At 46.0% G+C, this 24,436-nt stretch overlaps 1 protein-coding gene and 1 long non-coding RNA gene across 2 annotated transcripts in view; one reads left to right on the top strand and one right to left on the bottom strand.

Moving 5' to 3' along the window:
- Positions 1-24,436, bottom strand: part of VSNL1 (visinin like 1) — a 104,054-nt gene that overhangs the window by 42,289 nt on the left and 37,329 nt on the right. Inside the window, exon 2 of the mRNA XM_082215695.1 lies at positions 9,731-9,897. Coding sequence (XP_082071821.1) covers positions 9,731-9,892 — 162 coding nt within the window. The 5' untranslated portion in view covers positions 9,893-9,897. The remainder of the gene's footprint in view (positions 1-9,730; positions 9,898-24,436) is intronic.
- Positions 14,835-24,436, top strand: part of LOC309528326 — a 30,424-nt gene continuing 20,822 nt past the window's right edge. The window contains exons 1-2 of the long non-coding RNA XR_014217664.1: positions 14,835-14,914; positions 22,921-23,038. This is a non-coding gene — a long non-coding RNA (uncharacterized lncRNA). The remainder of the gene's footprint in view (positions 14,915-22,920; positions 23,039-24,436) is intronic.

Raw genomic sequence — 24,436 nt, forward strand, 5'->3', positions numbered from 1 at the left:
AGAAAAAAAGCACTGATTCTGATGTACTGGCGCAATACAGGAAGTGGTTTTCCTATGCTGCTAAACATAGGAGCCAATTTCTGGGGGCCGAGCTCCCTTCAGGGCCCCCCAATAAAATATTTGAGGGTGCCACCCCCACCAAAGTTGATGGGCACTGCCACTCAAAAGATGTGTCCGTGCCACATCTTGTGGTCAGTTTATATGGGGCCACCTGGCCCACCCACCGCATTGGTGCTCTGGCTGCTGAGGTGATGAGGATTTACAAGTCCCACTGCCTTTGAAGTGAGCTTCAGGAAACACTGGAAACCGGAACTGGTCCAACATCGGCAAAGCATTTCATGAAAGTTTGCCGCGAGGTGGTGCTTTGGGGAAGGTGCTGATCTTATGTGTGAAAGTTTGGCGTTTGTAAAGTGCAAAGTATTGGAAGACACAAGATCTACCCACATTGGAAGAATGGCAGATGAAGGTGATAGACTATATGGGACTGGCCGAAATGACGGGCAGAATCCATGACCAGGGAAAAGAGACGGCGGAAGAAGATTGGAAGAAATTTAAGAACTATCTTAAGAAACATTGTAAAATTAATGAGTGTTAAATGATGCGGTTTTAGAAAGTAAGAGGATTACGGCTGTAAAGTTTAAGTTAAAAGAAAAGAAAGGTTGACAATTAGATAAAAATAAGGGTGAGGATTTGCTGAATTAAATATTTGAAATTGGTATGTAGAAAGGGGAGGTATGAGGAAGTCGGTGAAATAGGTTTTAAGAAAATAAGGATGTGAAACTATACTTGTTCTTTTTTTGTATGTCTTTGTTTGATTTGTTGTGTTTGACTGTATAATTTGTGAAAATTTAATAATTTTTTTTTTAAAAAAAAGTGTGGCATTTGTGCAGGTTCTGCCGCCTCACGGTAGGCCGAAAACGGAAATACACCGACAGAACAATCCGAAGGGCAGGCTGCAGGTCAGGGCAGAAGGGGTGGTTTGGTTTCAGAGTGGATGCTGTGGTTGTTTTCGCCACACCAGCAGAGAGAGGGTCTTGCATCAGCTCTCTCTCCAAGAAATGGGTCAGCTTTGGATCCATTGGCCCTGCTGTCACTGGTCCTGCTCCTCTTCCCCACCGTTTGGAGGACCTTCTGCCAGCTACTACTGGCAGCAATGCCAACAGTAGCTTCCAAGGCCATCATAGTGTTCGAAACTCACATTGTTCTAGGCGCATTTTGGACTACAACTCCCATCATCCCTAGCTAGCAGGACCAGTGGTCAGGGATGGTGAGTTGTAGTTCTACATCTGGGGAACTTAGGTGGAGAAAGGCTGGCCCAGAAAGCCATCTCTCCCACCCATGTACAGCATGCAGATTGCACCACAGAAAGCATAACTGAAAGGATCCGGTGGGTCAGGGATGGTCAGGGATAATGGGATCTGTGGTCCAAATACAACTGGAGACCAACTTTGGGAAATAATGATCTAGATGAATGTTGCTGCCCTATGCTGTATTATGTGCTTGCACATGTATGCAAAGGAAATAATTTGACCGTTTACTTTTACTTGGCATTGTAGGAAATGATATAAAAAGAAAGGATTGTAAGTTATTTCTATATGCAATAGTGGCAGCAAGAATATTATTGGCATAAAATTGGAAACAAGAATTACCGACAAAAGAAGAATGGAGGATGAAACTGATGGACTATGCAGAACTAGATAAATTAACAGGAAGAATTCAAAATCTGCGGGACCAGAGATTCACAGAAGACTGGCATAAATTTATGGACTATTTGGAGAGTAATTGTGAGGATCATATTATGCTTGTAGGTTTGCAAGAAGTTTTGTAAGGTGGACTATTTGAAATATTGCCCAAAAAAAAGGTAACGAGGGGGACTGTTAGTTAAGAGAATTAAAGGCAATAGGAATTTAAGAAATGCAGAATAAGTGATAAGAACAGAAGACCATCAGAGGGGCTGATGTAAGTCCAAAAAGATTGTATAAGATGTGAAGTTCTGTTGTATGAATGATAACTAATAAGTAAAAATTAATAAAAATCATATATTTTTTTAAAAAGCCTGCTTTCTGATGGATTAAGCCCCTCTGAACACAGTGTGACCTACTTTTGATTAACCAAGCATAGGATTGCACTGTGCATCCCGAACAGACGGTAGTTGTTTTTACTTTGAAACACTTTAAAAAAGAAAAGAGCAGCAGCTTGTTTAAATATTCACTTTATGTCCCTAAAACTGATCAAACTTCTAAGTATTTCTAGCTAGCAATTGGAGGGGGGAGAGAGAGACAGAGAAGAGAGAGAATGGAAGAATCTTTTCCCTCTTTATTGAAGCACACTCTAGGTCAACGTTGTGAAACCTTTACAGCCTGGGGCCAGCCTAGCACCTCTGGGAATCCCACAAGTCGTGTAGGAGTCTGAGGCCACAATCTTCTCTTAATATTGCTCCCATCAACTGGCATTCAAGCGGCACACTTAATCCGAACAGACATTGCCGGGTGGATGGGACAACTCCAGAGGAATGAAAAAAGACAGCTCCATTGTAATGTGTGAAACTGACAACATGTGAAAAGCGAACATTTGGCGAACTCTGCAAAATTCTGACCCATTCATTATGGTATGTGAGGAGCAACGGGAGCTCACCCCATTGCAGGGATTCGAACTGCTGACCTTCTGATTGGCAAGCCCAAGAGGCTCAGTACGTTTCCAAGCACAATTCAAAGTGTTGGTGCTGACCTTTAAAGCCCTAAACGGCCTCGTCTGGATACCTGAAGGAGCGTCCACCCCCATCGTTCAGCCCAGACACTGAGGTCCTCCTTCGAGGGCCTTCTGGCGGTTCCCTCACTGCAAGAAGTGAACTTACAGGGAACCAGGCAGAGGGCCTTCTCAGTAGTGGCACCCTCCCTGTGGAACGCCCTCCCATCAGATGTCAAGGAAATAAACGACTATCTGACTTTTAGAAGACATCTGAGGGCAACTCTGTTTAGGGAAGTTTTTAATGTTTGATGTTTTTTCGTGTTTTTAATATTCTGCTGGGAGCTGCCCTATGTGGCTGGGGAAACCCAGTCAGATGGGCATGGGAAGAAGAAGAAGAAGAAGAAGAAGAAGAAGAAGAAGAAGAAGAAGAAGAAGAAGAAGAAGTTGTTGTTGTTGTTGTTGTACCTGGTACATGAGGAAGTATCACTGACTCCGAATATACTGACCCCCACCCTTTGTGAACACCCCTAACCCATACAAAAAATCTGAACTGTTAGGAAATGAAGATATGAGATTCTGGAGGGCCTGCCCCCGGTTCTTGCCCCAAGGGAAGATTTGGGCCTAAATATGAATCATTTTAGCAAGCGTGGCAGGAGGCACAACACATTCCTGGCTCCCGTAAGAGTCGCGAGGTCACAAGCAACGCTTGCTGCCTACTATGCAAGGGAGTGTTTGGCGCAACACCCTCTTTTCATAGTGCAAGTGTGGAGGAGGTGTATTCATAGTGACAACAGAAGCGTTACAGGAAGCTGAGGAAAGGCAATGCAAAATGTTGCATTGCCAACAATGCATCCTTTATGAAAAATTGCTGGGTTGTAAGAACTCAGATTACCTTTTTTCGCTACATAACAGCACTTTCAGAGATTCAGTAGCAAACTCCCAGTGAAAAGGCTCACGGCTTGATTAACTTTGTGTTCCCTTTGGGTGTAACCGAACCCGTGTGAGGCACATTTAAGTTGTGTTGAGTTGAACAGGAAAGCACAATCTTCACTCTGTGACTTTAGTTTTGAAGGAATGCTTGTTGTTGTTTTTCCAGATGTGCTGTCTTTCCAAAGGAAACCCAGATTAAAATCCCCATTTGCTATGAAGCTCACAGGGTGATCGTGGGTGCTATCTGTCAGCTTAATTTATCCCTTTACAAAACTGGCAGAATTTTTATTATGAAAGCGCGTATTCTGGGGAGAATGCTTTCAATGCTCCCTCCCCTTCATCTCTCCAGCTTCATATTGGATGCATAAGTGCATCGTTCTCATGCATACCATGTACACAATTGTGGGCAGAGGTAAAGGGAAAGGACCCCTGGACAGTTAAGGCCAGTCAAAGGCGACTAGGGGGTTGCAGCACTCATCTCGCATTCAAGCCAAGGGAACTGGCGTTTGTCCACAGACAGTTTTCTGGGTCATGTGGCCAGCATGACTACACCACTTCTGGCACAACAAAACACTGTGACGGAAACCAGAGCGCACGGAAATGTCATTTACTTTCCCGCCGCATTGGTACCTATTTATCGACTTGCACTGGCGTGATTTTGAACTGCTAGGTTGGCAGGAGCTAGGACAGAGCAACGGGAGCTCATCCCGTCGTGGGGATTCAAACCGCCGACCATCTGATCGGCAAGCCCAAGAGGCTCACTGGTTTAGACCACAGCGCCACCCGCATCCCTATATGTGACTCAATGGGAGATGTATCTTGCCTAGTAATGGGCAATGATGCTCTCCCAGCTTTCCAACATAATGGGGCGCTGGTGTCTACCAAGAGGGAGAAGAGCTAGGCGCTGGACCATTGGACCGGCAGCTGGAGCTGCCTTTACCTCATCGACTCCCCCTCTCATTAAGCATCAGCAGCCCACTATGTTGGGAAACTGGGAAAGGAACCAAACCAAACCATTGTCATCTCATCAGCTACTACTGATCTTGCCATAAAGATGGGAGCTGAGTTTTAGGGCCACTGTCTAGAGCAGGGATGGGGAACCTGAAACGGTTTAGATGTTGTAACTCAGCCCCCCCAGCCATTTCTGGGACTCAGCTACATTAGTCAAAAAACAGTGTTTTGAATGCGTTACAAACATGCAACACCAGATGGCACCAGAGAGCAAAAAAAATGATAAGGGGTTTTCCATAGCGTTTTTTTCCCTTTTGTTATAACAATTAAATTCCTGAGTTAATTATAGCTGTAGATCCACCCATGATCAGGGATAATGGACACATCTGGGAGGGACATAGGTCTATTCTTGGTCTAGAGCTCCAGTCCTATTCTGTGTTCCTATTACCTACTGAAAGGGCAACTTGCACAAAGGCCATAAATTTAATGTGTGATTTATTTATTTATTTAAAAAAAAACTATTCATTTGAAACACTGTCAATCAGCCGGTGGGTAGGTAAGTATTTTTTTAAAAAGCTTACAAGGGATTCTGCATATCTCACACATCCAACTTGGCATTTGAGGAGGGGGACAAGTTGTTGGAATTATGCATTACGGAAATATTTTGAAGACAGACAAAATGCTTGTTGGTCTGGTTTAGTCTGTGCAAGGACATGGATTGCTATCAAACAATGTGAAAAAGAAGCCCACGAGGTCACTGAGTGGCCTTCCGCAAACTGTTTAAAAGGATGGATTGGCATAAAGATTCGTATACAAAGCTCTATGGAGTGCAGCTTCAGGGATATTTGAAGAGAAGACACAACAAGTGATAAGATGCATGTGTAGAAAGGACAGACCTACATACCCCCGTGAGTAGTTGTTAACATTAAATAGAGTTTATGAAATGTTTAAGCAAGTGTCTAAAGATAAGTTCAGATAAAGTTCCAGCAACCTTCCCCTGAGATGTTTGCAAGCATTAATTGCTGACAGTCTATCAAACGTTATCATGAACCTCAGAAAAACAGTCCCAACTATATCTCTAATCCATGATACAGAACCAAGTGTTCATCATAGCTCTCATTTCCAGTTCTCAAAGCAGTCAGGGGGAAATGGTTAGAAGTCGTAAGATTGGCAGCTAAGCTTGGTCTCTTCTTTGTGGTCTTCAGGGGCCTACCAAAAAATTCAGGAACATGGTTCTCCATAATATTACCACCCTCTCAGGAGTACAGTAGCTTTCTGAGGCTAATCTTATTTAGAGTCTCCTAGGGGAACCTTATTTCAGCCAAGCTATCCTTGATTGCCCTGTCATAACGCACTTCACTGCAAAACTCTGGTCTAACTTCAAATTTGCTCCTAGCATTTCCTCAGGTTTTCTTCCACTGCAGTCAAATGTCACAACTCCAACTGAGATCTTTGGTTACAATTAAGTGTAACCAAATAGCCTTATCGGTCTTCCGTGATGGTCCGTGTTAAATCTGTTGTGGCAAAGCGACAGAGCGTCTGCTGGCAACCTAAAGACGGACAGAACTAAACAGTATCTGCTTTTATTTTACGTCACATTTGTTATTATTATTTGTTATGTTATAAAGAAATATATGTAAATAATTGTAACCATAAAGAAGATGAACCCATTTTATTACCATGTAAGATTTTGCCAGTCAGGGCCGACATCAACAGTTCATTTTTCAACAAGTCGCTTTGTCTTTAAGATGCCACAAAGCTCTTTGTATCTGATGCAACAGACTAACTCTGGGGAGTTTGCTACCATGACTGGGTCATGCTGCTTGGGGCTTATGGGAAATTGAGGCCCCCAGAACACTGAGATAGCCACAGGTCTAAGGGTTCTCAATTTCAGTGTTTCCCACAGTTGGGCCTCTAGCTGTCTTTGGACTACAACTGCCATCATCCCTAGCTAGCAAGACCAGTGGTCAGGGATGATGGGAATTAGAGTCCAAAAACAGCTGTAGACCCAAGTCTGGGAAACACTGAAACAGATAATTATAAAACCTGGATTTTCCACCTAGCGCTATATGCATGTGAGCCTCAATACGACGGCAGGATATCATAGCTCAAACAATTTTTAACAGGCGATAGCCACAATGTAGAGAATTGATATTTTTGTGCTTCCCACTTTAAAAAATAAAATAAGGGGAGATGTGCATTTCAATAATGGCAGGAGAGTAATAATAATAATAATTTATTATTTGTACCCCGCCCATCTGGCTGGGTTTCCCCAGCCACTCTGGGCGGCTTCCACAGAAACCAAAAATACAGTAAAATCACACATTAAAAACTTCCCTGAACAGGGCTGCCTTAAGATGTCTTCTGAATGTCAGGTAGTTGTTTATCGCTTTGACATCTAATGGGAGGGCGTTCCACAGGGAGGGCGCCACTACCAGAGAAGGCCCTCTGCCTGGTTCCCTGTAGCTTTGCTTCTCGCAATGAGGGAACCACCAGAAGGCCCTCGGCGCTGGACCTCAGCGTCCGGGCAGAACGATAGGGGTGGAGACGCTCCTTCAGGTATACTGGGCTGAGGCCGTTTAGGGCTTTAAAGGTCAGCACCATCACTTTGAATTGTGCTCGGAAACGTACTGGGAGCCAATGTAGGTCTTTCAAGATCGGTGTTATGTGGTCTCGGCAGCTGCCCCCAGTCACCAGTCTAGCTGCCTCATTCTGGATTAGTTGTAGTTTCCGAGTCACCTTCAAAGGTAGCCCCACGTAGAGTGCATCGCAGTAGTCCAAGCGGGAGATAGAGCATGCACCACTCTGGCGAGACAGTCCGCGGGCAGGTAGGGTCTCAGCCTGCGTACCAGGTGGAGTTGGTAGACAGCTGCCCTGGATACAGAATTGACCTGCGCCTCCATGGACAGCTGTGAGTCCAAAATGACTCCCAGGCTGCGCACCTGGTCCTTCAAGGGCACAGTTACCCCATTCAGGACCAGGGAGTCCTCCACACCAGCCCGCCCCCTGTCCCCCCAAAACAGTACTTCTGTCTTGTCAGGATTCAACCTCAATCCATTAGCCGCCATCCATCCTCCAACCGCCTCCAGGCACTCACACAGGACCTTCACCACCTTCACTGGTTCTGATTTGAAAGAGAGGTAGAGGTGGGTATCATCTGCATATTGATGGACACCCAGTCCAAACCCCCTGATGATCTCTCCCAGCAGCTTCATATAGATGTTAAAAAGCATGGGGGAGAGGACGGAACCCTGAGGCACCCCACAAGTGAGGGTCCAGGGGTCTGAACACTCATCCCCCCCCACTTTCTGAACATGGCCCAGGAGGAAGGAGCGAAACCACTGTATAACAGTGTCCCCAGCTCCCAGCCCCTCTAGATGGTCCAGAAGGATGTTATGGTCGATTGTATCAAAGGCCGCTGAGAGATCCAGCAGAACTAGGAAACAGCTCTCACCTTTGTCCCTAGCTCACCGGAGATCATCAACCACCGCAACCAAAGCAGTTTCAGTCCCATGATGAGGCCTGAATCCCGACTGGAAGGGATCCAAATGGTCCGCATCCTCCAGGCATGCCTGGAGTTGTTCAGCAACCACTCGCTCAATCACCTTGCCCAAGAATACTGGCCGGGTCTAAAGATGGTTTTCTAAGAAGCGGTTTAATGACCGCCTCTTTCAGCGGATCTGGGAATGTTCCCTCACAGAGAGAAGCATTCACCACCCCGCAGAGCCCATCGCCCAGCCCTTCCCGGCTTGCTTTTATTAGCCAGGATGGGCAAGGATCAAGGAGACAGGTGGTTAGTTTCACTTGTCCAAGCAGCCTGTCCACATCCTCGGGGGTAACGGATTGAAATTGATTCCATGCAACTGGACCAGACAGAGCTCCAGCACTCTCCCGCCCCAGCCCTGCTCCCACAGTGGTGTCTAACTCCTTCCGAATATGAGTGATTTTATCTGCAAAAAACTTTGCAAAATCGTTGCAGGAGATCTTGGGGTCTTTACAAGGCCCCAGTGGTAAAGGTGGTTCCGTTAAATTGCAGACCACCTGAAAGAGTCTCCTGCTACTATTTTCTGCAGATGCAATAGAGGCGGTGAAGAAAGTCTTCTTCGCCGTCGCTATCGCCACTTGGTAGGCTCGACGTTGAGCTCTAACCTGTGTCCGGTCAGATTCAGAGTGAGTTTTCTGCCACCGACGCTCTAGCCGTCTCAACGGTTGTTTCATCGCCCTCAGCGCCGAAGAAAACCACGGGGCTGTCCGGGCTCCATGCAATCGGAGTGAACAAACCTGAGGAATAGGGAGGCAACAAAGCATTCCCAAAATGGGGGAAGATGTGCTGCGTGTGTCTTGTCACCACTTCAAAACGAAAAGGGCACAACACAAGTTGTTGTGCACTTGAGTGGCACAGCTGCTAAAGAAATTGAAATCCAACACACAAAGGTCACAAAATGGCACAGCGTGTGCAGATGCCAACTTTTGTCACTCATCACAAATGATGGCCAAGGTGCTCTTGAAGAAGTGCTAATGTCAGCTGGGCACATTGGCTGAGGAGATCACCGTGTTAACTCTTAGAAGAAAAAGGGCATAAGACAGTAGAACCACAGGAAGACAATTCCCTTCCGGAAAACCAAATGTTGCTAGGCCAGAGCTTTCCAAACTGTGTGTTGTGACACATTAGTGTGTCAGCTGCAGTGCATGAATGCTCGCCATGCTCCTTCCGGGGCTGGAAAACAGTTACTTTAAAAGAAAAGGTAAAAAAAGGTAAAGGACCCCTGGATGGTTAAATCCAGTCAAAGGCGACTATGGGGTTGCAGCGCTCATCTCGCTTTCAGGCTGAGGGAGCCGGCATTTATCCACAGACAGCTTTCTGGGTCATGTGGCCAGCATGAGTAAACCGCTTCTGGCACAATGAGACACCGTGATGGAAACCAGAGCACACGGAAACACCGTTTACCTTCTCGCAGCAGCAGTACCTATTTATCTACTTGCATTGGTGTGCTTTCAAACTGCTAGGTTGGCAGGAGCAGGGACAGAGGAACAGGAGCTCACCCCGTCGCGGGGATTTGAACCGCCGACCTTCTGATCGGCAAGGTATTCAGTCACACCTTGCAGTGTCACATTTAGAGTCGCCGTGCAGAAAGAAAGGAAGAAAAAACCAACAACTTACCTTTACATAAAGCTGTTGGAACTCCTCGAGGTTCAGTCTCCCACTAGGGCAATCCTTTAGAAACCCTTTGTACCACTGTTTGAGTTCATGCTCATTAAACTCTGTGCTTTTCACCAGATCCTCCATTACTTCAGGAGCCAGTTTGCTATTCTGTTTCCCCATTATGCCTGCAAAAGAGAAAGCAAAAAAGATCAGTTCTCCATCCCAAGGGCTGCCCAAGATGGTTCACATTAAGTCATCGGCATTGTTTTGGAGTTCAGTACAACTGAACGGAATTGGAATACCATTTCTCCAAGCTACCTTTGGAATCAATCCCACAGTTGTTTTTATCTCCACATGTGGTGATGGGCAGGCATACAAATGCCTCCCACTCCTTGAAAAAGGAAATCTGCGCCATGCTGAGAAAAATCAGCAGAGTGGGCGAGATCCTGGCACCAACACTTTCCTGTCACTTTTGCAGTCAGTTGGTGTGCACGGTAGTCAGAGATACCGTTGTGCTACTATCTGATTCTGACTGCATACATAGTTTGCCTTGAACAGTTGCAAGTGTTTAGTTATAATCTATAATACCAAAGTGCCTCTATATGTGTTGACTTTCACTCCTCCATCAAAACAATCATATTAATGAGGCAGCTACTTCCTCCAGCTTGTCCCATTCCAAATGGCCTGGCACCTTCAACTAGGCTTTTATGTATGTATATAAGCCAAGAATCTCTTGATATGTCAGTGCTAATTTACAGTAGTTTTTCATATATGAGCCTTCCTTAAAAATCCTAAAAAGGGGGAGGGAGCTGTAATCTTCTGGACTTATTCCCTTGTATTTGTTCGTTCAGTAAAACTGAGCTATTATCTGCCTTGTTCTACTTGATACAGAGAATTCTGCAATAATCCTTTATCCTAATTATACCCCTACAGCCTTCATCTTCTTCCCAAAAGCTACTTCTTTTATTAGCAAAACTACACTGTTAATTACAATCCAAATTATGTACAACACTTCTGAACACCTATCAAGTGTAAATCAAGGGCTTTTGGCTGTAGATCTAATTAACAAGAGTAAGAAAACGGTAATTCGTGGATTATCTAGTTTGCCACAAAACGGATCCCAACATCTTCCAAGGCTTTGCCAGATGCCAAAATGCTGCCCATTCCCCAGATGTGTCGAAGAAAATCGGGACGGATGGCAGCCCTACCTATGAGCGACATCCTCATTTATATTAGGGCAGTGTGTTTAGCTTCAGCCCCAAACCTGCTAATAAAACAAAGGAGGAGTTCAATCCAACATCATTCCAACCAATGGGAATTTTGGAACTGGTTTCAATAGAGTTAGGCTTTGGAACTTAAGAGCCCTGCTCTGTTGACACTGCATGGACCTGTTGCGTGGCGAGTTCCCGCCTCCCACCAGTAGGAATAACGACACGTGACAATTATTTTAGGTTAATGGGCTAAAATTGGCCACAACTTTATTGGTTAAAGGTAAAGAGCGGTATTGGCTTAGGCATTGGTCCTATCCGACTATCTGGCTTCAGCCTGTTTGCTTGAAGACCAGGAAGGGTTACCACCAGCAGGGGGAGCCCTGCTGATGCACATCAACTAGGGACTCCCCCGGGGTCACCGCTCGGGGGGGCGCTTTAGGCCCTGACCTCCATAGGCTTCGGACGAGGCCACGCCCCCCGGAATCCTTTACCGGACTACCCTTCAATATTTGGTGGAGGTGATGGCGCTCCCCCCCCAACACATCTACATAACAATACCCCTACCAATGCCTAACCGCCAAAACCAAAGAAGTTGTGACGATTTGCTACGAGGTAGGCGAAAAACCAAATGGCCGGTGCCAATTTGCCAAGTAGGGCTGCCGTCCGTCCCGATTTTCTTGGACACATCCAGGAAATGGGCAGCATTTTGGCATCTGGCAAAGCCTTGGAAGATGTTGGGATCCGTTTTGTGGCAAACTAGATAATCCATGAATTACCGTTTTCTTACTCTTGTTAATTAGGTCCACAGCCAAAATCCCTACCAGGCCCCTTAACAGCGACCAACCGAGGTCCATAGCAAGGTCGGAAGGGGAACCTTGAAGGGCGGGCGGGTGGGAAACCTAAGAAGCTGAGAGGCCAAAGAGGGAGATCCCGGGCCGCGCTTGCCTTAAATGAGGCAAGCCACACTCCCTGAGCCAGCCGATTGGCTGGCCAGGGGATGATGCGGCCCGAGGATTCCCCTGATTGCGCGGGGCTGGAAGCCAGCCTCCACGCGTGTTGGGGGCGTGAAGCCCGCAACATCACCTCCTCCCGAGCTCAGAAGTGGCTTTGTCTTACACCAACTTTCTAAGCCAAATTGAACATCCCAGCTGAGCACATCTGCTTAGAGGTGCGGATCATAGCAGCGGAGATAAACCGTCCTGCATTGTTTTGTAATGTTTCTGGCACCATCTTTTCTAGATGTGAATCCGAGAGGTTATCCATCCTATATAGAGACTCAGCCATAAAAACCTGCCTGCATTGTAACTTGATGGAACTACCCAACCAGTTGACCCTACGTTTTGCAACATAAACAGAGAGGAAATGGGCCAGATATGTGCAGGGCGATAATAGGCCAATTTCCGTGTTATTTTTCATGAGTAAGTTTTAACAAATCCCCTGCTGCGCTCTGGTAATAACTGCAACTCCTGGCAAACCTCTGCATTGTTCCTTTCTTCTCAGGCTTCTTTTGACACTGCCTTTCGTCTTAGTCATGTCAGCAGGAAAAGCGGAGGGAAGCAGCGCAAAGCTGTCAAATCCCTGTCACGTGTTTCACCCTTTCATATATAATTCTTGGTTCACAGTAGGGGGAGAGATTCATGTAAAACTTCATCTTCGCCCTCATGCTGACGGAGCAAAATCTCGCCCGCAAAATAAAATAAAATAAAATGGCTGAATAGAGCAGTTGCCAGAACGTTCCACGAAGATTGAGCGTTAACAGGCTCCCAACCGGAGAAAGCAACAGAAATCTTAAACGGCGCACCAACCAAAGCTATCATCAGGAACTCCTTGCAAGGTTATGCTATTCACAGGGGATATAAAGAACTTTAGCATGTATTTAGAGAACGTCTGCACCACAAAATACAAAGTAACACACCCACAAGATTATTAATTGGAAAGAAATCTACTGTTTCCTTCTTTCTCATCGACAAGAAGCAATTAGTTAATTTAATCAACTTATACACCAAAGTTTCCCAAACTTGGGTCTCCAGTTGGACTACAACTCCCATCATCCCTAGCTTGCAGGATCAGTGGTCAGGGATGGTGGGAATTGTAGTACAACAGCAGCTGGAGACCCAAGTTTGGGAATCCCTGTTATAGACTGACACAGACAGAATGAAAACCGTAAAATCGCAAGTCTAGACTGTAAAGCAAATGAAAAAACCCACCATCGACAAAAAGGCAGAATCAGAATACTAAAACAAAATATGAAGCAGAGCAACCTAAATATAAACAGTCAAGGAACGCCTGAACAAACCAGTATATTTTTAATGGGTGTTGAAAACACATCACGGTCTATGCCTTTTGGATTGTATGGAGGTTGCTGGTGGTTGGTGCCACTGCAGAAAAGGCCCGCTATCATCCAGCAGTTTTCAGTTTGTTCGATGCCTCAGCTGCTCACAAACCAAGGCTTTAAACAGATGAGATTTCTTCTGTATTCAGTTACTTAATTCGTCAAAATCAATTACATGACAGGAGTTCACCAGGGCATGTACTACTCTGGCGAGAGAGTACGCAAGCAGGTAGGGTCTTAGCCGAGTACCAGATGGAGCTGGTAGACAGCTGCCCTGGACACCAAATTAACCTGCGCCTCCATAGCTTTTTGGCTGCCACTCTAAGCAGGAATATTCTGGTGAGAAGGCAACATTCATGACATTTAAAGAGGAGTTACAGACGTGTCAGGCTTTCAGCACCCTGAGAAGCACTGGTATGGAGACGCACCCAAAGCAAAAATGTAAACAGTGTACCAGCATGCAGAGTTTAGGCACAGTATTTATTTGTGACAAACTAGTTTCCTGTGGTGGCGTTCGCCTGGATATGCAATGGCACGGATTGTGTGTTTACACCAGAAAGAGCATTCAAGGTGGGCTAATGGGTAAAAGGTTAAGGTAATGGACCCCTGGACGGTTAAGTCCAGTAAAAGGCAACTATGAGGTTGCGGCACTCATCTCGCTTTAAGGCTGAGGGAGCCAGCGTTTGTCCATAGACAGCTTTCCGGGTCATGCGGCCAGCATGACTAAACCGCTTCAGGCACAACGGAGCACCGTGACAGAAGCCGGAGCGCACGGAAACGCCATTTACCTTCCCGCCACAGTGGTACCTATTTATCTACTTGCGCTGATATGTTTTCGAACTGCTAGGTTGGCAGGAGCCGGGACAGACCAATGGGAGCTCACCCCGTAACGCAGATTCGAACCACCGACCTTTGGATCGGCAAGCCCAAGAGGCTTTAGATCACAGCACCACCCGCATCCCTGGTGAGGTGGGCTAATAATGCTGACATGTCACTGGGAAGTGATTTGTTTATGTCAATACAGATTGTTTTCCAGACAGCATTGATATGGTGATCCTTAGAAGGGACTAAAATACAGGACGGACTACTATCATAATACAATACAGTATTTATAGTATTTATAGCATTATAGTATTTATAGTATTTCAACGGCTTAGGACTGCAGTACCTCTAGGACCGCCTCTTTCCATGTGAACCTAGCAACCTAAAGGACCCTGAGATCATCTGCTGAGGGCCTTCTTTCCTTGAGAGGTTTGTAGGCTGGGAGCATGAGAATGGGCCTTCTCTGCAGTGGCTCCCCATCTGTGGAAAGCTCTCCCCAGGGAAGTTTGCCTGGCGCCTTCATTATACACCTTTAGGGGCCAAGCAGAAACGTTCCTTTTTAACCAGGCCCTTTTGTTGATCTGATTGACATCCAATGGCCCTTTAAAATGTGTTGGGGCTGAACATGGATTAAAAGCCATATAAGCAAACTTAGTAGTGTCAGTTGAGAGTAGTGCCAGTTCAGTGCTGGTGGTTGCTAGGTTGCGGAGGTCCTTGTGACACGCCCTTCATTGTGACACCTCCCTCTGCTGGCTCCTTGGTCGCTAGGGCTCTAGACGCATAGCGATCTCCTTTGGTTTGATCATTCAGTGAGTGAGAGAGAAAGTGGATGGAGATGTAAGTAGACTTTCTCATCATCATCTGCATTCTGTACTGATAATGCTCCCTGACAGTGGCTCTTTTGGCGGGAAGGGGGGTTATTGGCTTGTTGTTTATATTCTGATTATATATTTTGTGGTTTTTATGTTGATCTTTTCTGTGAACGGCCCTGAGACCTCCAGGTATATGGTGGTATATAAGTTCAATAAATAATAATAATAATGGTACAAATATGGCAAGAAATATAATATCCATAGAAAAATATGTGGAATGATAAAAAGACTACCACCAAACATTGCGATGACATCCCTGTGCTCTTAAGGATTTGGTTTCCATCTTTGTGTGTACAAGAAAAAGTACACATGAGGGTGTGTTCACACATTTTTGTTTTTACCTTTTGATTCTATTAAGATAATTCAACTAAAAAATAAAAAAGCCGTCACATGGAAGATGGAACAAGCTCTGGAGGGTAGGACCCAAATCAATGGATTCAACTTACAAGAAAGGAGATTCCAACACAACCACAGGAAGAACTTTATGACAGTAAAAGCTGTTTGACAGTGGAGTGGTCTTCCTCAGAAGGAGGTGGACCCACCTTCATTGGTGTTTTGTAAGTAGAGGTTGGATGGCCATCAGTCATGGACGCTTTAGTTGAGATTCCTGCATTGCAGGGGGTTGGACTAGATGACCCTGAGGATCCCTTCCAACTCTGTGATTCCATGATTTACTTCTAAGCTGTCCCCTTGTTGTGGTCCCGTTCTGCTAAGTGGCGGGCGAGGCCAGGGGATACTTGCCTGAGGGCAGAGTCTGAACGCAAGGTTCAGTCCACTCCTAAGGTCAGCAGTATCTCAGTTCAGTCAGATGGTCAGGGGGGGGGGTGTCAAGAAAGGCAAGCACCCATGGTCACGAAAAGCAAGCAGCAGCAAGGTCTGGCCAGGACCAACTAATGTTGTTTCCGGCAACTGACTGAGGCTGGAAACCCTGCTTAAGAAAGCTGGAGCCAGCTGGTTCTCGTCAGGAGCAAGAAGGCTGATCAGGAGCAGGTGGAGTCACTTCACCTTTTGTTCCTTCAGGCTGCTGCTCAGCAGGTGAAGCCGACTCTTGGCCCTTGACTCTTGGCCCTGTGCAGTTAAAAAAGTCTAACAGTGGCAGGCAATCTGAGCCACACACAACCACCTTAGCTGCAGCAGGAAGGGCAGAGAGTGGCTTGCCATCTTTACCGCTCAAGTGGTCTCTTATAACTTCCACGCAGGAAAGAGGTAGCCAGGGCTTCCCAGCGAAAACACTCCCCTCCTCGCTTCCCAGTTCGCCTTTCCGCAGGGTAAAGCCCAGTTGCACAACATCTGTGGCAACTATAGGACTCAAAACGCTTAACAGCACCCATTTGTCTGATCCTCACAACCTTGTGCGCAAGGCAGGAAGGGGTGGTCTTTGTCCGGATCATGCTTGGGGAAGGCTGGATGGACCTCTTCATGCACTGAAGATCCAGGGACAATCATGATCCCCTGTCAGGAAGCTGTCATTGTCTCCTGGCTGGTTGCCCAGGCAAGTATAAAGACAAGGAAAAGTTTCTTGCAGTTCTTTATTTATTCCAAACTTTTCAGAGAGAAACTATGGAACCCAGCTTCTTGGATAATGGCGTTGCCCCGAGTGAATCTCCCCCCCCCTTCTCTCCCACTTCCTCATTCATCATCATGTCCTCCACAGGTGCCACTAAGTGCCCTCTGTCTTTGAGCTCTTTGCTCTCCTACTTTCATGGCTCGCCAGGTTCTGGGAGATGGAGGATCTGGATTGCTTTCTAGTAACAACATGTAAGCTAGCTGCTGCTCTGGCTCTGTCTGCTCCTCCTCTCCCATAATTTCCCAACTTTTCCCTTCATCTGCCTCTGAGCTGTGACCTCCCGCAAACCCCAGTTGTAAATCTATACTGTCTTCCTCTTCCTCCCCCCTGGAAGTGTCAGAATGGGGAAGTAGTTTCCACCACTCCTCCTCCTCTGCCCAGACCCTGACATTCCCCAACTCCTGTAGTTAAGCCAGGCATAGGCAACCTTCAGCCCTCCAGATGTTTTGGACTACAACTCCCATCATCCCTGACCACTGGTCCTGTTAGCTTGGGATCATGGGAGTTGTAGGTCAAAACATCTGGAGGGCCGAAGGTTGCCTGTATTAAGCAAAGAAAAAAATAGACCCAGCTGCACATTTAGTATAACATGTGTCATTTGGCCCTGTGGGCGCCATCTTCAAGTAATGTGGTGCCCATGCATCCTCTTCCTAAGCCGGGATGCAGGTGGTGCTGTGATCTAAACCACTGAGCCTCTTGGGCGTGCTGATCTGAAGGTCGGCAGTTCGAATCCCTGCGATGGGGTGAACTCCCGTTGTTCTGTCCCAGCTTCTGCCAACCTAGCAGTTCGAAAGCACACCCGTGCAAGTAGATAAATAGGTACCACTGTTGCAGGAAGGTAAACGGCGTTTCCGTGTGCTCTGACTTCCATCACAGTGTTCTGTTGCACCAGAAGCAGTTTAGTCATGCTGGTCACATGACCTGGATAGCTGTCTGTGGACAAATGCTGGCTCCCTCCGCCTGAAAGTCAGATAAGCACCGCAACCCCATAGTTGCTTTTGATTGGACATCCATCCAGGTGTCCTTTACCTTTTTACCTTCCTATCGTGCCTAGCATGTCACATTTAAGCCCAAGCAGTGGCAGTGCTCCACCAGCACATCAGCAATTACAGGTCTGGGTTTACAGATGGTGCAAAAACTTCCATTTTGCTCTTGTGCCAGCGTCAAGGCAGTGAAGCCTGATCAGATGCAGCCCTGCACAATCCTGGTGGCCGTTTGCAGAAATAAACCAATAATTTGCATATAGATGCTAGGCAGATCCATCGCAAGTATACAACTTGAGCATATGGGAAAAGATTAATCTTGTCACTTCTACTACTTGTACTGATTGAAGTCTATTTGCAGCGGATAGCAATGGAAATAGATGGCACAAATGTAGTTTAAAGCTTTTTATATCCACTCCCCCATCTTCCGGAAAACCCCTTTCAAATGTTAAAACAAAGCTTCAGTAGTTATTGTAGCTATTGCTCCCCAGGTACATCTGCCTTTTAAGCCATTCATTAATCATCAGTCATCAGATTAATAATGTCCTCTGTGAATACCTTTTGACAATCTGCAATTAAATACCGTGGAAACATTACTTTATTTTTATTTATTTTTAAATGAATCATGCACCGGCAGAACAAAATGAGTGGATTTATGCTTTCGACTTAAGACGTCAACAGTGGTCAGGATGGTTAGTCAGCTAGGCGAGTCAACATATGATTCATACAGAAAAACTAGCTATAATAACTCGAAGAGAGAGAAAATTACAGGCAGATTAATATTCTAGTTATGGAGATGCCTCCCCCCCCAAAAAAAAACCCGGTAAAAAAGAAGGGGGGGCAATTGATTTGTGGGGGAAAGAAAGTATGATCAAACATGGGGTTTTTAAAAATGCCAGGTGATGGGACTCATTGCCCACACTTTTAAAAAAATAAATCAATAGTGGGGTTCAGTAAGGAAATTAGCCGGCAGTTGCGGGCTTACCTTCAAAATATTTCCCCCTCCTCTCTAGGAAGCAGTGGGCAGAGGCAGGTAGCAGAAGTGAAGGTCAGATCTCTATGGGGGAATATCACCTGTCATTTTACCTGTCACTTCACCTTGTAAATAGAAGGCATTGTTACTTCCTGCCTTTCCACCCACACCGTCCTCTCACTAAAGAGGCTGATTCACACAACCTCTGGGAGAAAAGCCAACTGCTTATATCCTACAGGGGCTGATGCTTTCATTCAGCCTGGGTCCAAGCAGTGCAGGATTTACATATAAGCTAAACAAGCTATACCTTAGGGTCCCACTCTCTTGGGTCACCCCCCCCCCAAGGGGAAAATACTGGATGTACAAAATATAGGAAATAAAACAAATAAAATAAAACCTACATACAGCAACAGTGTTTTGTTGTGTAGGCTCCTATTTGTTATGTGCAAATGGCTTTAGATACCTATTAGGGCCATAAATTACCATAGAGCATACATTCAACACAAATAAACAGTGACAATATGTTGTTGACAAAGGACAACTGGACATATAAAGGGCTTCATATAAAGGGAGAGCCAGTGTGGTGTAGTGGTTAAGAGCGGTGGACTCGTAATCTGGGGAACCGGGTTCACTTCCCTGCTCCTCCACATGCAGCTGCTGGGTGACCTTGGGCCAGTCACACTTCTGTGAATCTCAGCCTCACTCACCTCACAGAGTGTTTGTTGGGGAGGAAGGAAAAGGAGATTGTTAGCCGCTTTGAGACTTCTTAAGGGGAGTGAAAGGCAGGATATCAAGTCCAAACTCTTCCTCCTCCTCTTCTTCTTCTTCCCATTACCTTCAGGACCCTTTAGATCGGCAAGCCGAAGAGGCTCTGGTTTAGACCACAGCACCACCTACATCCCTAACACTAATATGACTCCTAAAATACCACGTTACTTTAAAACTGTGTATGGGAGAGTAAAATTCTTAGGAAGAGCAAGTTTTTAAACAAGAAGCTGCTGGCAATGAAGAATGCTGAGAGATCAGAAAGCGTCCAATTCAAAGTGATCTATCTCTGCGTAAACAAAGCAAAAATACTTTGTGTTCCCTAATAAAAGAACTTCATTATTATTTCATAGCTACTCTATAGTCTTATACGACTTGGCATATCCTCTGCAAAACTAAAAGCACCGTGTGGCCGCAAGCTGGAAATGGTAGGATCTGCAATGGCAGGGAGTCATTTTCTCCGTTAGATAAATTACAGGACCTTTCTGCAGAAAACGTGACTCAGAACTCAAAATTCATGCTATAGAACAGAGATGGGGGAACTCAAGGCCAGGGATCTGAAAGAACATCACCCATTTAAAGCACTTCCCCCAAATACTCCTAGGAACTAGGATTAGTTTACTCCTCACAGAACTACAGTTTTCAGCATCCTTAATAAACTACAGTTCATAGGATTCTTTGGCGGGGTGGGGACATGGGTGCAACCAGGAATTTTGTTGGGGGGGAGGCAGAACCTCAGTTTGCTATGTATTTTTATTGATTTAGGGGGGCAGCTGCCCCTCCCTGTCCCCCCTTGGCTACACCCATGGGTGAGGAGAAGCTGCACACTTTAAATGTAGGGTATTTATGCCAGAGGCCATGGTGACTTTCATGATTAAATGGGATCTGAGGCCAGGATTTCCTGATCCAATACTCCAGGGTTTCACGAAGCACCCAAAATATGTACTTTCAGTGCCTACCTACCAATGAGGCTATAGTCATACCAAATTATTTTTCATGACACAATGAAAAAAGGCCCTACTCGAGTATTATACTCATGAGTAGGCAGAACACATGAGTATGGCATGCTAGCTCCCCCACTCCCAGGGTTGCTATCTCTGCTGCCCACGAGTTGGAGGGCAACTACCTGCAATGGGGAACTCATACCCTCCAACATTTCTCCGATAAAAATGGAGACGTCCTATTCCATCCCCTCCAACATATCTCCGATGGAAATAGGGATGTCCTATTCCAACCCCTCCTTCATGGATCACTGCCTTGCCGTGGCGAAGGGGCTTGGATAACTCAGAGAAGCTATGAGCTATGCCACCCAAGATGGACAGGTCATAGTGGAGAGTTTTGACCAAATGTGATCCACCTGGAGCAGGAACCGGCAAGCCACTCTAGTATCCCTGCCAAGAAAACTCCATGGACAAAGGCATATAAAAATTATGACACTGGAAGATGAACCCCTCAGGTCGAAAGGTGTCCAACATGCTACTGAGGAAGAGCGGAGGACAAGTACAAGTAGATTCAGAGCTGATGAAGTGGCTGGGCAAAGCCGAAAGGTCGTTCAGTTGCGGATATGCCTGGAAGCGAAAGGAAAGCCCAATGCTGTAAAGAAAAATATTGCATAGGAACCTGGAATGTAAGAACCATGAACCTTGGTAAGTTGGATGTGGTCAAAAATGAGATGACAAGAAGACTCCCTGGAAAAGACCCTGATGTTGGGAAAGATTGAAGGCATAAGGAGAAGGGGACGACAGACGACAAGATGGTTGGACAGTGTTTTTGAAGCTACCAGCATGAGTTTGATCAAACTGTGGGAGGCAGTGGAAGACAGGAGTGCCTGGCGTGCTCTGGTCCATGGGGTCACGAAGAGTCAGACAAGACTAAACGACTAAACAACAATTCCAACCCCTCCAACATTTCTCCAGTGAAAATAGGGACGTCCTAAGGAAAAGTGGCACAAACAGCAAAACCCAAATAGTGGTGACGCAAAGGAAAAAAATCCAAAACAAATCCTATGAGCCATTAGTTCAATGAATCTGAAACAAGAAAAACTGGCACATCAGGTTAGAGGGTAAAGCCCAAGACAGCCAGGGAGTGCCAGCAGGCAAGAATATGTCTCATCTGGTTATGGGTTGTATATGACTACATCATTTTTAGAGTAGGCCCACTGAGATCAGTGGACACGAGTTAGTTTATGATTAAGAAGTCCAATGATTTCAATGAGTCTACCATGAGCATGACTTAGTCAACCTTATGTTTACTTCCATCCACGAGAAGCATCTCTTTGCCAAATTCCCCTTCCTCGGGTCCAGTGAGGGTGGGCAAATGACAAGACTTTAAATGTTCGGAGAAATAAGATTCAACAACGATGGGGAAATATAACTAAGTAGAATTTAGCATAGGCAGTCAGGCAAGTGAGAGATAAACTCACAGCATTCGAAAATAGCTGCAGGGGAAAAGGATCAAGAACTCTATTTTCTCTCCTCAGCTGAAGTGCATATTTCATGTGTGAAGAAAGAGGGGCAGGGGGAAAAATGGTATCCAAGGAGACAGCAAGTCCACATTATGCTTCAGGGCCCAGTCAGCCTCAAGTGCTTAGCAACACTGGACCCACATGACAAGCCTTCAAGACCACCTTTTGCTCGAAAACCCTGCAATTAAAAAGCTTATCAAGCAAGTAACCTCCTTCTCTGGGTCTGTATGTTTCCTCAACCCACAAGGGTCTGCATTGTTCCACTCTATTTATGTTGTGGGCTCCTCTGGAGACAGGCTGGGTCTTTGCATCAACAACCAAGCAAAATCCATAGCACTCTGTGTGTACCAGTCTCATTGGAGGCTAAAGACAGACGTTAAAGGAATATTAAAGACCCCACAGGGCTGAATCTGTGGGTCCCTAGCAGACTATATTGTTGGTCTTCTGACTCTCCAGTATGGGGTATTTGATTCTCCTCTCATGAAGGAGGCTGACACAAAAATATGTCGTATCAACGTACACTTTCATAGCATATTTTCATATTCCTTGGCAATATATAAATTGGCTCCCAACACTTACAACTTCATATGGCAAAGAACGATGGTTGGCTCAGAGATTATTATTATTATTATTAATTATTATTTATAACCCGCCCATTTCCCCAGCCTCTCTGGGCAGCTCCCAACAGAATATTAAAAACACAGTAGCACACCAGACATTAAAAACTTCCATTAAAAACAGGGCTGCCTTCAGATGTCTTCTAGAAGTCAGATAGTTGTTTATTTCCTTGACATCTGATGGGAGGGTGTTCCACAGGATGGGTGCCGCTACCAAGAAGGCCCTCTGCCTGGTTCCCTGTAGCTTCATTTCTCGCAGTGAGGGAACCACCAGAAGGCCCTCGGAGCTGGACCTCAGTGTCCGGGCTGAACAATGGGGGTGGAGACGCTCCTTTAGGTATACTGGGAACAAGCTTAGGAGACCCCAAAGTTTGAAGAAATACCCAACTCTTGGGGGAGGGACTCTTTAAATCTGGGAGGGGGAATCCCCAAACAACCCAATGAGGATAGGAGATATTCAGTAGCACAGACTGCTGTCCGACTGCTGCTGGGATGGAAAACTACTGGAAGGGGCATGGAATGAATTATTGTGGATGGAGGGCCTGGGTGACTGACTAGAACAGTGAAGCAGAAACATTTCATGCTGCGACATTTTGTTGCAGGTCTGTTTTCTGAGTGTTGGTCAGGAGTGATTGGTCCATCCACCCACCCCTATGCCAAGCTCCTTGCTGCCTCACCCCTCCCAAGATCCAGCAGTGGTGCTTAGCATCGGGAGGCTAGGTGAGTAATCCCTCCCCACCAACCATCTGCCCCATCTGCTACTATGCTGATCCTTACTGAAACACCCCCATTTATGTGCTAGAGGGAGGCATCATCAAGATCAAGGGAACCCCAAGGTTTGAAATACTTTTTAAAAAGTAGGGCTGGGGGTGGGGACTAAGTAAGATGGAAGGAACCTCCCAAAACAGTCCAGGGAATAGGAATATAGAAACTGCCTTATATTGAGGCAAGCCATTGGTCCATCTGGTTCATTATTGTTTACAACGGCTCTCTGGGATTTCAGCTCTACTTGAAAACGCTGGGGACTGAACCTGGGAAAACAAAACAGATACTCTACTACTGAGCTACAGGCCTTTCCCTAGAGCGAACATACTGAGTAGCCTTGGGATGGCTGTCAACATCAGGGACGGGGCAGAGGAGGAATGGTGAAGACCACCTCTCCAGTCTGACCCTTCCAGAGAAGAAGGAGACAGGTCAGAATTGCAACAGGGGATTGAGGGAGGTCACAGCTCAGAGGCAGATGAGGGGGAAAGCTGGGAAATAATGGGAAAGGAAGAGGAGGAGGAGGAGGAGGAGGAGGAGGAGGAGGAGGAGGAGGAACCACCACCAGGAGGGCATCAGCCAGGGCCAGATTTAGGTTTGATGAGGCCCTAAGCTACTGAAGGTAATGGGGCCCTTTATATGTCCAGCTGTCCTTCGTCAACAACAAATTGTTGCTGTTTTTTGTGTTGAATATATGCTATATGGTAATCTATGGACCTATAGTGGTACCTTGGGTTAAATACGCTTCAGGTTACAGACTCCGCTAACTCAGAAATAGTACCTCGGGTTAAGAACTTTGCTTCAGGATGAGAACAGAAACCGTGCTCCAGTGGCGCGGTGGCAGAGGGAGGCCCCATTAGCTAAAGTGGTGCTTCAGGTTAAGAACAGACCTCCGGAACAAATTAAGTACTTAACCCGAGGTACCACTGTAATAGGTATCTAAAGCCATTTGCACACAACAATATATGTATTTTAACAAAGTAATTGTTGAACTGAAATACAATTGGAATTGTACATCCAGGTTTTTTCCCCTTTAATTTTTTGGGGGGCCTCCAAGAGAGTGGAGCCCTAAGTTATAGCTTGTTTAGTTGATACGTAAATCTGGCACTGGCAACAGCTGACGGACACAATGTCCTTAGAAAGCATTCGAGACCCTCTCCTATCCCAGAACCTGGCGAGCATTGAAAGTAGTAGAGCAAAGGGCTCAGAATCAAAGGACCTTCAGCGCCACCCATGGGGGAGAAGGTGACAAATGAGGAAGTGGGAGAAAAGGGGCCAAGGATCACTCGGGGTAACGCCATTATTCAAAGAGGCTGTATTTCCAAGCCTCTCTCTGTGAATATTGAATAAAAAGCA

Source organism: Podarcis vaucheri (genome assembly GCF_965113315.1).
Source record: "Podarcis vaucheri genome assembly, chromosome: 3".
NCBI lineage: Eukaryota > Metazoa > Chordata > Lepidosauria > Squamata > Lacertidae > Podarcis > Podarcis vaucheri.